Here is a 12,034-nt window from a genome sequence, read left to right as displayed (position 1 = left end):
ACAATTGGGTGAAGTCCGAGGGTGGCTCTAATTTCCAGATTGTGGAGTTCTCGTGAGATGTGAATTCCATACAAATAACTCATTCAATGCAGAAGACGTATATATACGTTTTCAAAATTGTAGTCCCCGCCTCCCAAAGACGTATTTATACGTCTAAGCCTTTTTTTCCTTTTTTTGTTGCGACATAGCGCCATGTTTTTATATCTTTCGAACACAATATTCTGTAGGCCTTGCAAAATCATTCAAAACCAGAAAAAAAACGCTGTGATTGAGGTGTTTCCTCGTGAAAATGGCTGGAATTAAATGAGTTTTAATAGTTCACAGTTTGATGGTGAAATTAACTGACGAAAGTAATCACCAGTGACGTGTGCACGGCTCATCTACAGACTCCGTTGATGCTCCGAACTGAATGCTTGGGAGATGACGTAACACATCAAATACCTCCCCAAAGGTATTTATTTGTGAGCGGCGTGTCAAATGCAAGCCGCGGCAGCATGAAATAAAGTCCAACATGATGTATCATAACAATCTTGCGCTATTTTTTTTTTTATTATTATTGTCTTGTCCTTCCTCGCTGTGAGGAAAACCACACCCACTGCGCTGTTTGAATTGCAAACTTACAGAAGACAACAGCGTGCCCCTGTAACAGAGCCAAGTAGACCAGGAAGTCTGAAAAAAAAAATAAATAAAAAATAACAACTCAGTGAAATTACCCGATGAACAACAAATATTAAAAGACATTTTCAAGACAACACCTTGATTTGAGAATTAATTTCTCACTATATGCACATTCATAATTCCAACAACAGATGCCCTTGCGATTGCCGTGAACTTCCTTCCGTGTGTCACATTATTTACAAACATTCCCGACATTCCGGAGAAATCCAGATATTCTGCCGAAAAGGACGCAATCAAATGCTTAATGACTTTCGAATTTGTGCAGATTTTTTTTAACATGATTGTTTTTGTCCTTCCGTGATGATTTTGTTGCATTTATGATGTCACTGGTTCCGCCGAACGTGTCATGTCTCCCACCGTGCAATAGAAAAGTCAGTGAGAGATTTTTGCAGACCAGGTGGGGTCATCTGCGATGTGACCCCAATTAAATTGAAGCTCTCCAGCCTCCACCTTCTCTAGCTCCTCGCTATCAACGCCGATGATCGGGTCGGCTGTCCGCGACACGCTCTCGTCTCACATGCTGAGTGAGCTTCATCCCTCTTGACTCGCATCTTGTCGTCCTTGATCGATCCTACAGTGGTGATGTGCTCAGCGCAACTGAGGATCATGCAGCTGCGGCGAACGGGGTTGACGGTCAATGTTGGTTTTCGGCTTCTCTGCATTCTCAGAATCTTCCGTATCAGTTCGGAAACACTTGGATGGTTTGCTCGTGTAGTAGTTCACAAAGTGGTGAACGTGGCCACACCCTTTAAGGTTCCTCTTTCTGTGGGTGTGATTATTCTAAAAATATGAACTTAATTAGGCAATTACAGCTTTGTGTGATGGGCACCTACAGGAATGTGCAACGAGAGGACATGCGAGGGTGTGTCATTTTGTTTGTCGCCAGTCAACCTTCGTTGGAACAGTCCATGAGAGTAAGTGAGGAGAGCAGACAATCAAACGCTCACAGGAGGACTCGGCCGATAATGAGGAAGCACAGACCGTGCGATCGACCTGGAAAGTTTGGAATGTTCTCATTGGGAAGCTGAGGCCGGTTCAAAAGCTCGATATTGAAGTGAGTACGTCAATTTGCATTGTGGGTCTGAAAATATTGTGAGTTTGTATTTGTCTAATCTTTATTTTGTTTGCCGAAATATCTTTTTTTTTTTGTCTCATTTTTTAGCTAATGCATTTGAAATATTTCTATTACTTGATTACGCCTGTTTCATTTTCTAGCATCCTGAGTTAAATGCAGTGAGCTGGCAGATTGTAGATTGTTTCAATAACTTGTGTAAAGGAATACATTTGGTTTGTAATTTCAGTTTCGATTCAACTTCCATCTTCGTCATCATCATCATCATGAGGAAGTATTCTTTCCCGCTGCTGGTGGTCCTCACCTTCGCAGGCCTAACTCAAAGCTTCAAACCATTCTCTCTGTTGGACGAGGTCTCGCTTACTCACCACGACATTACGGCAAGGGCAATTCTCCAAAAGACGGCCGAGGTCTGCCGAGACATCGCCGCTGCAGAGGAACAAGATTTCAGTCTGAGTGTAAGATTTCATGTCACATTTGCTGCATGCAAATATCCAGCTTTAAATTCATAATTGTTTCTAAAATGTGCTAACTTTTTCAGAAAAATGAAAGTAACAAGAAAACAGCTGTAATTAGAATGCAAGATAGAACAAACTACAAATGAGTATGATCGTCTTTTAAAAGCAAAATTGTATTCGTAAGTTATTAACTAACAGGCAAGATAAAAAATAAAAAAAACAACTAATAATTCGATGGGAATAAAAAACAAGATTTGTTTATCTTGATTGATGGTGGCAGGAGAGCAAACTGAGAAAGACACGCTAGTTGGTGGCTCAGGTTTTTAATGATAATTACTCATGCCTGTTAGGTGAGGTTAGCAACAGAACGAGTGAGAGGAAAATTAATGTGCAACCATCTAGGACATCTAAGTCTTTTTTTTTTAATCCTAAATTAAGCATTTGTTCAATCTTCAATAAATCCAGGTGCAGAGCAAGTCAGCATGCAGGCAAAACTCAAATGTTTCCTAACAAAGACAAACAAGGATGCGAGCGAGCCAAAATCAAAATGATCCGTCAGTCAAAAATCCAAGACACGAGGGACATAGGGGGAAGATTCTCTTCGTATATAATGACAACGGATGACATGCAGGGTTGGGGGGGGAGGACTCGGAAGCGTAGCTGAGCCAATAGGAACATGTGACAATAAAATAATTGGCCATGCCATAAGAGTTCACACACTCAGAGAGAAAAAAAAAAAGTAAATCACAGACATGACACCAAATGAAAGTCATTCAAATAGCAACTTTCTGGCTTCAAGAATACTAAAAGAAATCAAGACAAATTATGTTTGTCAGTAACAGTTAATCAGTGCAGTCAATCTGTACCTTTTCATTCCCAAAACTAACACCTGCATCAGATTAAATCTGCTCACTGGTGTGCAGTTAAAACGGAGTGATCACACGTTAGAGAGCTGAGCCGGTGTAATTACCGTGTAATTACAACTACATTAGGAAAATATTTGTTGATTATTATCATGTTGCAAATCTAGTTTCAAATGATACGAGCAACCTAAACTTTCTTTCATGGACCACCATTTTCAGTAAATCATTTATTTTGGTCAATGTAAACATTTTTTTTTACCTTTCAAACCCAATTTGAACACTAGTTTGGATTGACGGCTGGGACAAATGGCATCACGATTTTTATCATACAACAGATACTGAGAGAAAAAAAATCATACGGGACTGTGACATGAGAGCCCAAAAATAATCGAATTCATACCTTGTCAAAATGATCGATGCTTTTAATCATATTGTGAGGAGTTCCGTCAAATCATTGTCATTGCAAAATATGAAAGTCCGAACAAAAACACAAAGCTCAAATTTCAATCAGTAATCAAAACTTGAAAGTAACGTTCCCATTTCTTCTGTTGTGTGTTTTTTTCCCCCCAGATTGACAGGCTAACAATTGAACAAGTCCACCAGGCGTGCGCCGCCCTCTTCCCAGACACGACGAACTTGATCCCGTCCAGTCGCTTGTTCACCGAATCCATTTGGAATATTTTCTTTAGCAATGGACGTGTGAATTTCGACTTTTTACTCAGTCCAGAGCGCCATTTTCATAACGAGGCTTCCCAGGGAGGACGTGACATCATCACACAAGGTAATTTCTATCTTTCTTTTTTATTTTTATTTTTTATTTTTTTTGCGTTCTCGTCAGGGTTCGTTCTCGGTCGTAAATGCTTGCCAAGCGCTCGCCAGACGTTCTGAAAATTAGCACTTAAAGCACTGCCACAAACCAAATATAGAAATGGGGAGTGGCACACGCACACACCTTAGATTGCTCTCTGTTACTGTCAAAGAGAAACTCATTTTAATTTAGCTGGAGAGGAATGAAAAGGAAATGACAACAGTATAATGAACCGACATTTGTGTTTAGGGCATGTACGGCAATGCACCATCTTGTCCAGCAGATGGCACTATTTTATTACCTTTCTACATGCATGTCTCGTTTAGAAATTAGAAATTAGAAATTAGAAATTCCTTTATTGTCATTGTACTCAAGTGTGCAACGAGATTAGAGGGCTCCCCTCTCCAGTGCAATACAACAATAATACAGACAAATATATAAATTAGATTTATTCTGGATATACAGTAATTGATTCACTTGGGAAATCAGGCGTATAAATTAACCTGTGTTGTAACGTCACGCTGCTGATTTTGGAGTAATTATATGTGTTATGTGTGTGGCTGATACTATTATTCCTGTTCCTGTGGAATTTTGGCTCAGGGTTAGTGTGTTATCAGACGGTAGCTGTCAATCAACTAGAACAACCATGCACGACTGGCATATCATTTGAGATTCTTATTTTCTTTAGCCCAAAGAGATCAGTTTAAAAAAATGGGGTGATTTGGTGTTTCTGCACTTGTTTGCTACAGTCGATCAAAAATCATTCTACTTTGGGCTTGTGTGAATATTCGTGAGGAATAAACTGGTTTTATCACAAGCACACGAAACAGAAAGAGAAAGTTCCACCGATAATTTACAAGTTGTTCTCTTTTGTTTGTATTGTTCGGATAAGGTGTGTTTGCTGTGAAGGCAAGTGTGAACGCGAACAACTTCGTCACAGGGCGTCGGACCCTTGGATTTATATTTAACACTCTGCAGGTGAATTCCAAAATATTCTTGTTGATATTGGTGAATATTGAAGTCGTGTCTGTTTGGAGATGAAATACAATCAATAAGTGGACTTCTAGGACTTCTACAGCCACAGCAACTGGGTGGAGATGGGCAACACGGCTCCTTACAACGTTTTGATCACACCTGACCAACCTCTTGAGAATCTGGCAGGTAGGATATTGATTTTGCTCTCATGCGCTGGCATGCATTCATAAAACAGAAGTACAAAGTAAAGATTAAAAAAAAAAAAACACCCCCGTTGTTATTGCATATTAAGACGTGGTTTTTCTGCCATTTGCTTAATTTGTTTGCAGCCCCAAATATCCCCACCTGTAGAGACTGTGATGGAGACGACTGTGATGACAACATTTTTGCTTTTGTGCTAAGGGAGGGAATTCTCACCTCAGGCTACTTTAGCGTCTCCTCCCCAGAGAAGCCGAAAGGTAACTGCGAGGAATAGCCTGTGCCTCTAAATTAAAGTTACCTTCCCAACCCTGCTAACATGTTATAAATCCAGTTTCAGGGCACTCATCGTAAACTAGTTCATTGTGCAACGTTTTTTTATCCTAAAAAAAGGTTAGCTTGCATAAAATCTTATTTGATGCTTTTGCTCCAAGATAAATGCAGCCACGGAGGAATTTTTGACCTGACAAGCACACGTGACCCAGTGGGAGGCATCAACAAGGACCATGTTAATTCAAGTCACGGCTCACTTCACTTTCAAGCAGCCAATTTGGCCGTGGATGCGACCATGGAGCTTCTGGAGGACATCCGATTAGCTGGAGGAGACACAAACTTCCTACGGTAAGAAACCTTAGAAAGGTTCCAGGGACAAATCATGACAATCGATTGATCGGAATAAAGAGTCAGTCATGATGTCTCCCTTGTAGACTGATGGGCCTCTCCCAATCCTCGGTGCTGTGTTACGTCATCGACACCACGGGCAGTATGCTCGAAGACATAACCGAAGCCAGGAGGGTTGCTTTCGAGCTCATCGACCGCAGGATGGGAACCTTGCTGGAGCCGCCAGCGTACATTTTGGTTCCTTTCAACGATCCGGGTAGGTTGTGTGGCTGGTGCGCCCACGGAATTTGGCACGTTGCCGCTCCAGCTTCCAAAAATATAACGTAGGATATAACCTGCTGTAAGTCAATGACGGGACACTATACACTCCAAATGGTCACCAAAACTTTTTTTTTGCAAGCCCCCATGGCTAATCTCGTTGCACACTTGAGTACAATGACAATAAAGGGATTTCTAATTCTAATATAGTGAAATTACAATTCCACAGTGACAATCACACTAACTTTTTCTAATGGACTAAATTTCTTCTTCTTCATTTCTTTATTTGTGCATCTGCACATTCAGTCATTCACTGCCAGCTGTTTTCACAGCAGATATTCCCACCCCGGCAGCCATTTTAAAACATTTTCGCGTATTTTTCAAGAATATCATGCTCCGCAACATTATTTGGCCCCAAATTGGCAAACGAGAGAGAAGACTTCCCTAAAATCTTTCCTATTTATCAACCACGAAACAAAGCCCACAATGAAAAAAAAAAATGATATTCATCTGGAATATACAATATTTTTATCTGCAGATGTTGGACCTGTGCTAACGACGACAGATGCGGACACATTCAAAGAAAGGATGAACAGTCTGACTGCAAGCGGAGGAGGTGACAACCCAGAGATGAGCTTGTCTGGACTTCAGGTGTCTGTTGTCTTACTAATGGGATTTTTCTATTTGGAAACTAAGAGTTCATTAAATGTTGTGATACATAATCAGACTGCATCGAAATGAAAATGACTTTCCATTCAAAGCTTTGTTTCATTATAATGTACTGTTTTTGTCGAACAGCTTGCCCTGACCGCGGCTCCAGCCTCATCGGCGATATTTGTCTTCACCGATGCGCCGGCAAAAGACGTGCAATTGAAGAGCACCATCATTGCTCTTATTGAGAGCACCAAGTCTGTGGTGAGTCTTTTTTTTTTTTTTAAATCACAGCTTGCCAGCACTTTGACAATATGCAAATGAGAGCATGACAACGCTTGTACAATCATGAAATAATTGTTTTTATTGAATTTGTTCAAGTTTATGGATTTTATTTCCTTTTCGTTTCATGTTGGGATGTATTATATAAATTATCATCTGGGGATAGCAATAGATAAATTCTTTACTTCTTCCTAATCCCTTTTGAAAATTAAAATTTATGACGGACTTCTGCTGGTATTTTCAGGTCACATTCCTGCTGACTGACGTCCTGTCGAGTCGGCGCAAAAGAGTAGTGAGCCAAGCAGATGCTCAGCTGTACCGTGACCTTGCCATGGCATCTGGGGGTGAGACCTTTGAGGTCAGAAAGATGGATCTCCCTTTGGCTACGAGCGTTATCGAGGAGTCCACGGCGAGCGCAATGGTAGAAAAGAGGACAAACAATAAATAGTGACGAGTACAGAATATGGATCAATATATGCCTCGTGTTTTCCAGGTGACGGTTTTTCAAGAAATGAGCAGCGAGCCTGAAACTTTCTCATTTGCCGTCGATAGCTCGCTTAGAAACGTAATTATCTCCATCACAGGAGATTCAGCTCTCACCTTTAATCTGATGAGCCCCTCAGGTATGATGACGCGTCTCGTCGATCGTTCCCTTTTGACAAAGCATCAGCCGTGAATACGCCAACAGTTTGTGCATATTGAACGCCCCCCTTCGTAACTTCGCAGGTGTATCTCAGAACTCCAACGAGTTGAATGGCTCTCTGGCGTCTTTGAGTATGACAGGTAACCTACAACGATTGAGGCTCAACAATGACAGTGAAACTGGAATGTGGGAAATCAGCGTCGACTCTGTTGATCCCTACTCAGTAAAGGTCACAGGTCGGTAAAATAACGGAATTTAATGTGTCACATTAATGGTCTCTTGTAAAAATGTGCGAGAGCACTGTAAATATTTGTTTTACCGCCGTTGACATCAGGTCAAAGTCCAGTGAGTTTCATCTACAACCTTGTGGAAGAAACTGACGGCCTCGCTGGAGACTTCTTATTGAAGGATGGACGTCCTATTACAGGTCAAACATCCTCTTCAATCTCAGCATCACGCACTTTTTACTCATGTCCACTTCCACAATGTCCCAAGTAGCACTTGTGCAATGAGCAAAATAGATCAATCAAATCAAAAATCTAATTTATAGCCGTGGCTGATGTGGAGCACAGATCCGCCATGCTGTCGTGCCTTAGCTCCGCCCATTGTCATGTTAACAGGAGCCATACCTATTGGGCCTGCTGCACGCCTGGGCGGGGTTAGTAGTTGCTCTTTTGCACAAGACAGAACCGCCCGCTCAAAATAAAAGCATTCCGAGAGAATGTGTTCTTTGTAATAGAAGATAAAAATGCCAGAATAATTCAATTCAATTCAAACTGTGGCAAATACACGTGCATATCTTATTCAAAATAAGATTTTAATTTATGCCATGAATAAAATGTCGAACGGTTTTGTACTTGTACTCCGTGAGCAAAATAATTATGAAAAAAATAAAAATAATTGATACATTTAATTTAAAAGCGCCTTTCGAGACCCTCAAGGACTTTGTACATAAAAAGCAATTAAAAATGAACTGTTCAAAGTAAAAAAAAATTTGATTTAAAAAAATTAATTAATAAATAATAAATAAATAAATCGGCACTGACGGCTCCGCTTCCCACGCATAAAAAAAAACATATATATAATAAAACAACTATTTCATACATCGAAATGTTTTTTTTGGAGGGGGAGGGTAGCACATGGGGTATGAGGGGTGCAGCGCCAAGCCATGAGTCATGTCTTGTATTCATTTTGATAATGTACCATCATTGTAAAAAAAAAAATGACAATCTGTCTCTCTTGTGCAAACTTTCAGGGAGTAACGCCAGCATCGTTGTCACGGCAACAGGAAGTGACAATGTAAACGTCACGGAGGTCGCGCTGTATGACAGCTCAGGCCCAACCGAGGTCAACGGAACATTGCAGGCATGTTGAATACATTTTTCTGACGAGCAAACATTGAGGAACCATTAGATTACAAAACGAGGATTTAAATCAAACCCGTTAGAAGACATTTGCAGGTAGAATCGCAATTTTTTTATATTTTTTTTTAATGGGAGATCATGTTCCTTGTCCTTTCCTTCAGTCATTCGGAGCAAATGACTTCCTGGTGAGATTCAATGAGATTCTCGAAGGGGATTTTGTGGTTCAATTGAGAGGAGGAGACAGCGACTCACAAACGCAGTCAACGCCAGGCGTGTTCCAGAGGCAGGCCTCCACTCGAATGAGGACTTCTAACATCTTTGTGACGGTGAGCCGAAACTTCTTCAAGCAGTCTTTGACTGTTCTTTTCGTTTGATGCACACCAGGGTTTGGACGATAGCGTAAAAGCCAACCAAACAAAACGCGTTCACAGATATCACATCAGAGTTCGTCGTCATCAAGCTAAAGTGGTTATTAATGAATAAAATCTAAAAATGGCCGTTCCACTTTTCTAGGCTGAAGCCAACACCACCAACATCGAACCAGGATCGACCATCTCCATCCCTTTCTTTGTCACCATAATGAACGAAGGAGTCCCGGACGAGACAGCAAATGGGACGTTCCCAATTAGCGCCATCAACGACCGCAACTTTAGTTCGTCATCGCCGATGTCTGTCACCGTAGAAGCAGACAGCGGAGGGAAAGCTAACGGCACAGTGAGCCTGACCGCTCCTGAAAATACGCCATCGGGAAGTGATGTGACGCTTACGATTGTGGCGGAAAATGAAGATGCAACTGATATGAACTTTGTTGTCCTTAGGTTGTCAGTCGCTCCTCAGGTAAGAGAAGAACGATAAAACTTATTTCCGAATTTGGGCAACAGTGTACAAATATTACGGGATTGTCTGTTTGAAAAAAAAGATTTTTTCAAAAAGCTCAATGTCATTTGTAACAAAATAGAATAGAATTGTATTTATTTATTTTTTTTAAATTTTTACATCTTATGTTTCTCCAGGCGACTGATCTTGCCAGGCCGGTGTGCCAGATGGTCCGTACATTTGCCAACTGCCCATCCAATTTGTTACGCTGCGATTCCTCCCAGTGGGTGTTTGTCGTCAACGTGACCGACGGAGTCGACGGGACGGGAATTGACAGGGTCACCATCCGTGAAGGAACGGGCACCCTTAGTACGAGTACTTTTGTCGGGGGAGGGGGCGAAATCATCACCCAGGTCTCCTACCAGGCCTCGTGCTGCGCAGACAGAGTGGAGTTGTCTGCGGTGGATAACGCGGGAAACGTGGCCATTTGCAGAGGCCAGGTGAGACGATCCACCACAGAAGCACTTATACGCACAAATGAACAATCACATGAAATCAACTCAAGACTTTCAAAAGACCTAAATTGGAAATCAAATTCCACTCTTCCCCGTTTGATCAATTGTTAACTGAAGCAGGCTTTCTCAGGGCATTGAATCGATCGGAACTGGACTGCTTTGTTTGCCTTAGATGTTTCGCCTCTCATCTGAGTGGCCTTCATCAACACCCACACACACACACACACACACACACACACACACACTCACACACTGAACAAAACTGGGCATCTGATGTCAATTGACCCTTTTTGCAGGTCAGTCACCCGCCCTCCGTCCCCGTTGCGTAGTTCATTGTGTATCCTCACTCATTTTTTTCAGTGATGACACTAGGATGGAACTCACACGTAGGTTTTAACCTGAACATTCAGGGGCACTGCCAGGGATTGTGGGCCTCATGAAAAGAAATTTTACTAGATACCGTTTTACATAAAACTATGCATTTTATTGATATTCCCAAATTTGTGAACACTAAATGACAGTTACTTGGTCGTATAAGTATTAAAAATATAATTCAATTAATTTCAAGGGCATCTTGCTGTCTCCATCTCCACTCACGGTCTGATAACGTGAAAAGCTGTAAGTCGGTGCCGGCTGGACTGAACTATTTTATGTAAATAAAGAGGGGGGAGTTGTTGAGAAAGTTTCCCAAACAAATTCACTTACTGTTGCCACCAATGGACTGTAAATTAAATATAATTAGGTAATTGCACGTTTATTACAGAGTGACAACCCCTGTCGATCACGGGCCCCTAGAATCCATCTTACTCCCCCCTTTTCAGCACCCCTGCTTACACCACCTGCACTGAAAGACATCAAATATTACCGGACTGATATGGCAGACCCACTTGAGCATGTTCATTCTCTTTCTGTCTCCAGGCGACCGATGTTCTCCCTCCAATGTGCCAGGAGGTCAGTACGTCCGGCGACTGTCCGTCCTCTTCGTCGCCTTGCAACTCCTCTCAGTGGGTGTATGTGGTCAACGTGACTGACACCATCAATGGGGTGGGCGTAGAAAACGTCACCATCCGTGAAGGGAACGGCATCCTCAACACGAGCACAGCTGTCGGGTCGAGGGGCGAGAACATCACCGTGGCCTCCTACCAGGCCTCCTGCTGTGAAAATATCGTGGAGCTGTCTGCTGTGGACAAGGCGGGAAATGAGGCCATTTGCATAGGGCAGCCCAGAGAATCCACCACAGTTGCGCCTGCGACGATAGAAACCTCCACAGACAACGGAGGACACAGATTACGCACATCACATTGTCTCTGGATAACTGCTATGTCACTCGTACTTTGGAGATGAAATTAATGTAGCTGACAAGATTGCAGTGTTGTTCGGTTATTTGCACAGAAAAAGGCAAAAATAAAAAATACCTGAGTCAATGATACTTTACGACTTTACGACGGCCGAGTCTCTTCCGCCATTTTAGGCACACAACGCAAAGCCAATGCGACCCAAATCAGATTTTTATTGCCCGTAGGTTTTTTTTTTTTCTGAACGGCTCCATTCCATTTTTTTAATTTTTTTCAATGCACCTGGGTCTTGGCCGACCACATATGAAAATATGTGGTCCTAAATGGGATACGTATCTAAGACCACCCGTAATGGAATTTATAAGATTGAACATTGGCCTTTTTTCTTTTTTTTTTTTTTTTTTTTTTTTAACTCTTCACTTTGCCTCCCTGCCTGTCCCGACTGCAAATTCCTGAACCACTGGTTTCAAAAGTATTTATAAATTAAAATGGGATTCTTTTTTTTTCCCTCAAAAGCAACAATGTACAGAATGTGGT

The 12,034-nt window shown here is 41.7% G+C and overlaps 1 protein-coding gene across 1 annotated transcript; it reads left to right on the top strand.

The window, feature by feature from the left end:
- Positions 1 to 1,595: 1,595 nt before the first annotated feature.
- LOC148332444 (von Willebrand factor A domain-containing protein 7-like) lies at positions 1,596 to 11,732 on the top strand. Its single transcript, XM_088302927.1, has 19 exons — positions 1,596 to 1,732; positions 1,980 to 2,208; positions 3,642 to 3,852; positions 4,772 to 4,857; positions 4,947 to 5,040; positions 5,184 to 5,312; positions 5,487 to 5,673; positions 5,760 to 5,929; positions 6,470 to 6,582; positions 6,730 to 6,846; positions 7,109 to 7,285; positions 7,358 to 7,487; positions 7,591 to 7,743; positions 7,842 to 7,934; positions 8,763 to 8,872; positions 9,033 to 9,197; positions 9,385 to 9,708; positions 9,885 to 10,187; positions 11,121 to 11,732. Exons 2-19 carry the CDS (start codon positions 2,017 to 2,019, stop codon positions 11,544 to 11,546), a joined length of 3,180 nt encoding a protein of 1,059 aa, XP_088159053.1. The 5' UTR covers positions 1,596 to 1,732; positions 1,980 to 2,016; the 3' UTR covers positions 11,547 to 11,732.
- The last annotated feature ends 302 nt before the right edge of the window (positions 11,733 to 12,034 follow it).

The sequence above is a fragment of the Idiotropiscis lumnitzeri genome, chromosome 8 (genome assembly GCF_059441095.1).
Source record: "Idiotropiscis lumnitzeri isolate Australia: NSW breed Sydney's pygmy pipehorse chromosome 8, RoL_Ilum_1.0, whole genome shotgun sequence".
In the NCBI taxonomy this organism is placed as follows: domain Eukaryota; kingdom Metazoa; phylum Chordata; class Actinopteri; order Syngnathiformes; family Syngnathidae; genus Idiotropiscis; species Idiotropiscis lumnitzeri.
This window is presented reverse-complemented; position numbering and strand designations above follow the sequence as displayed.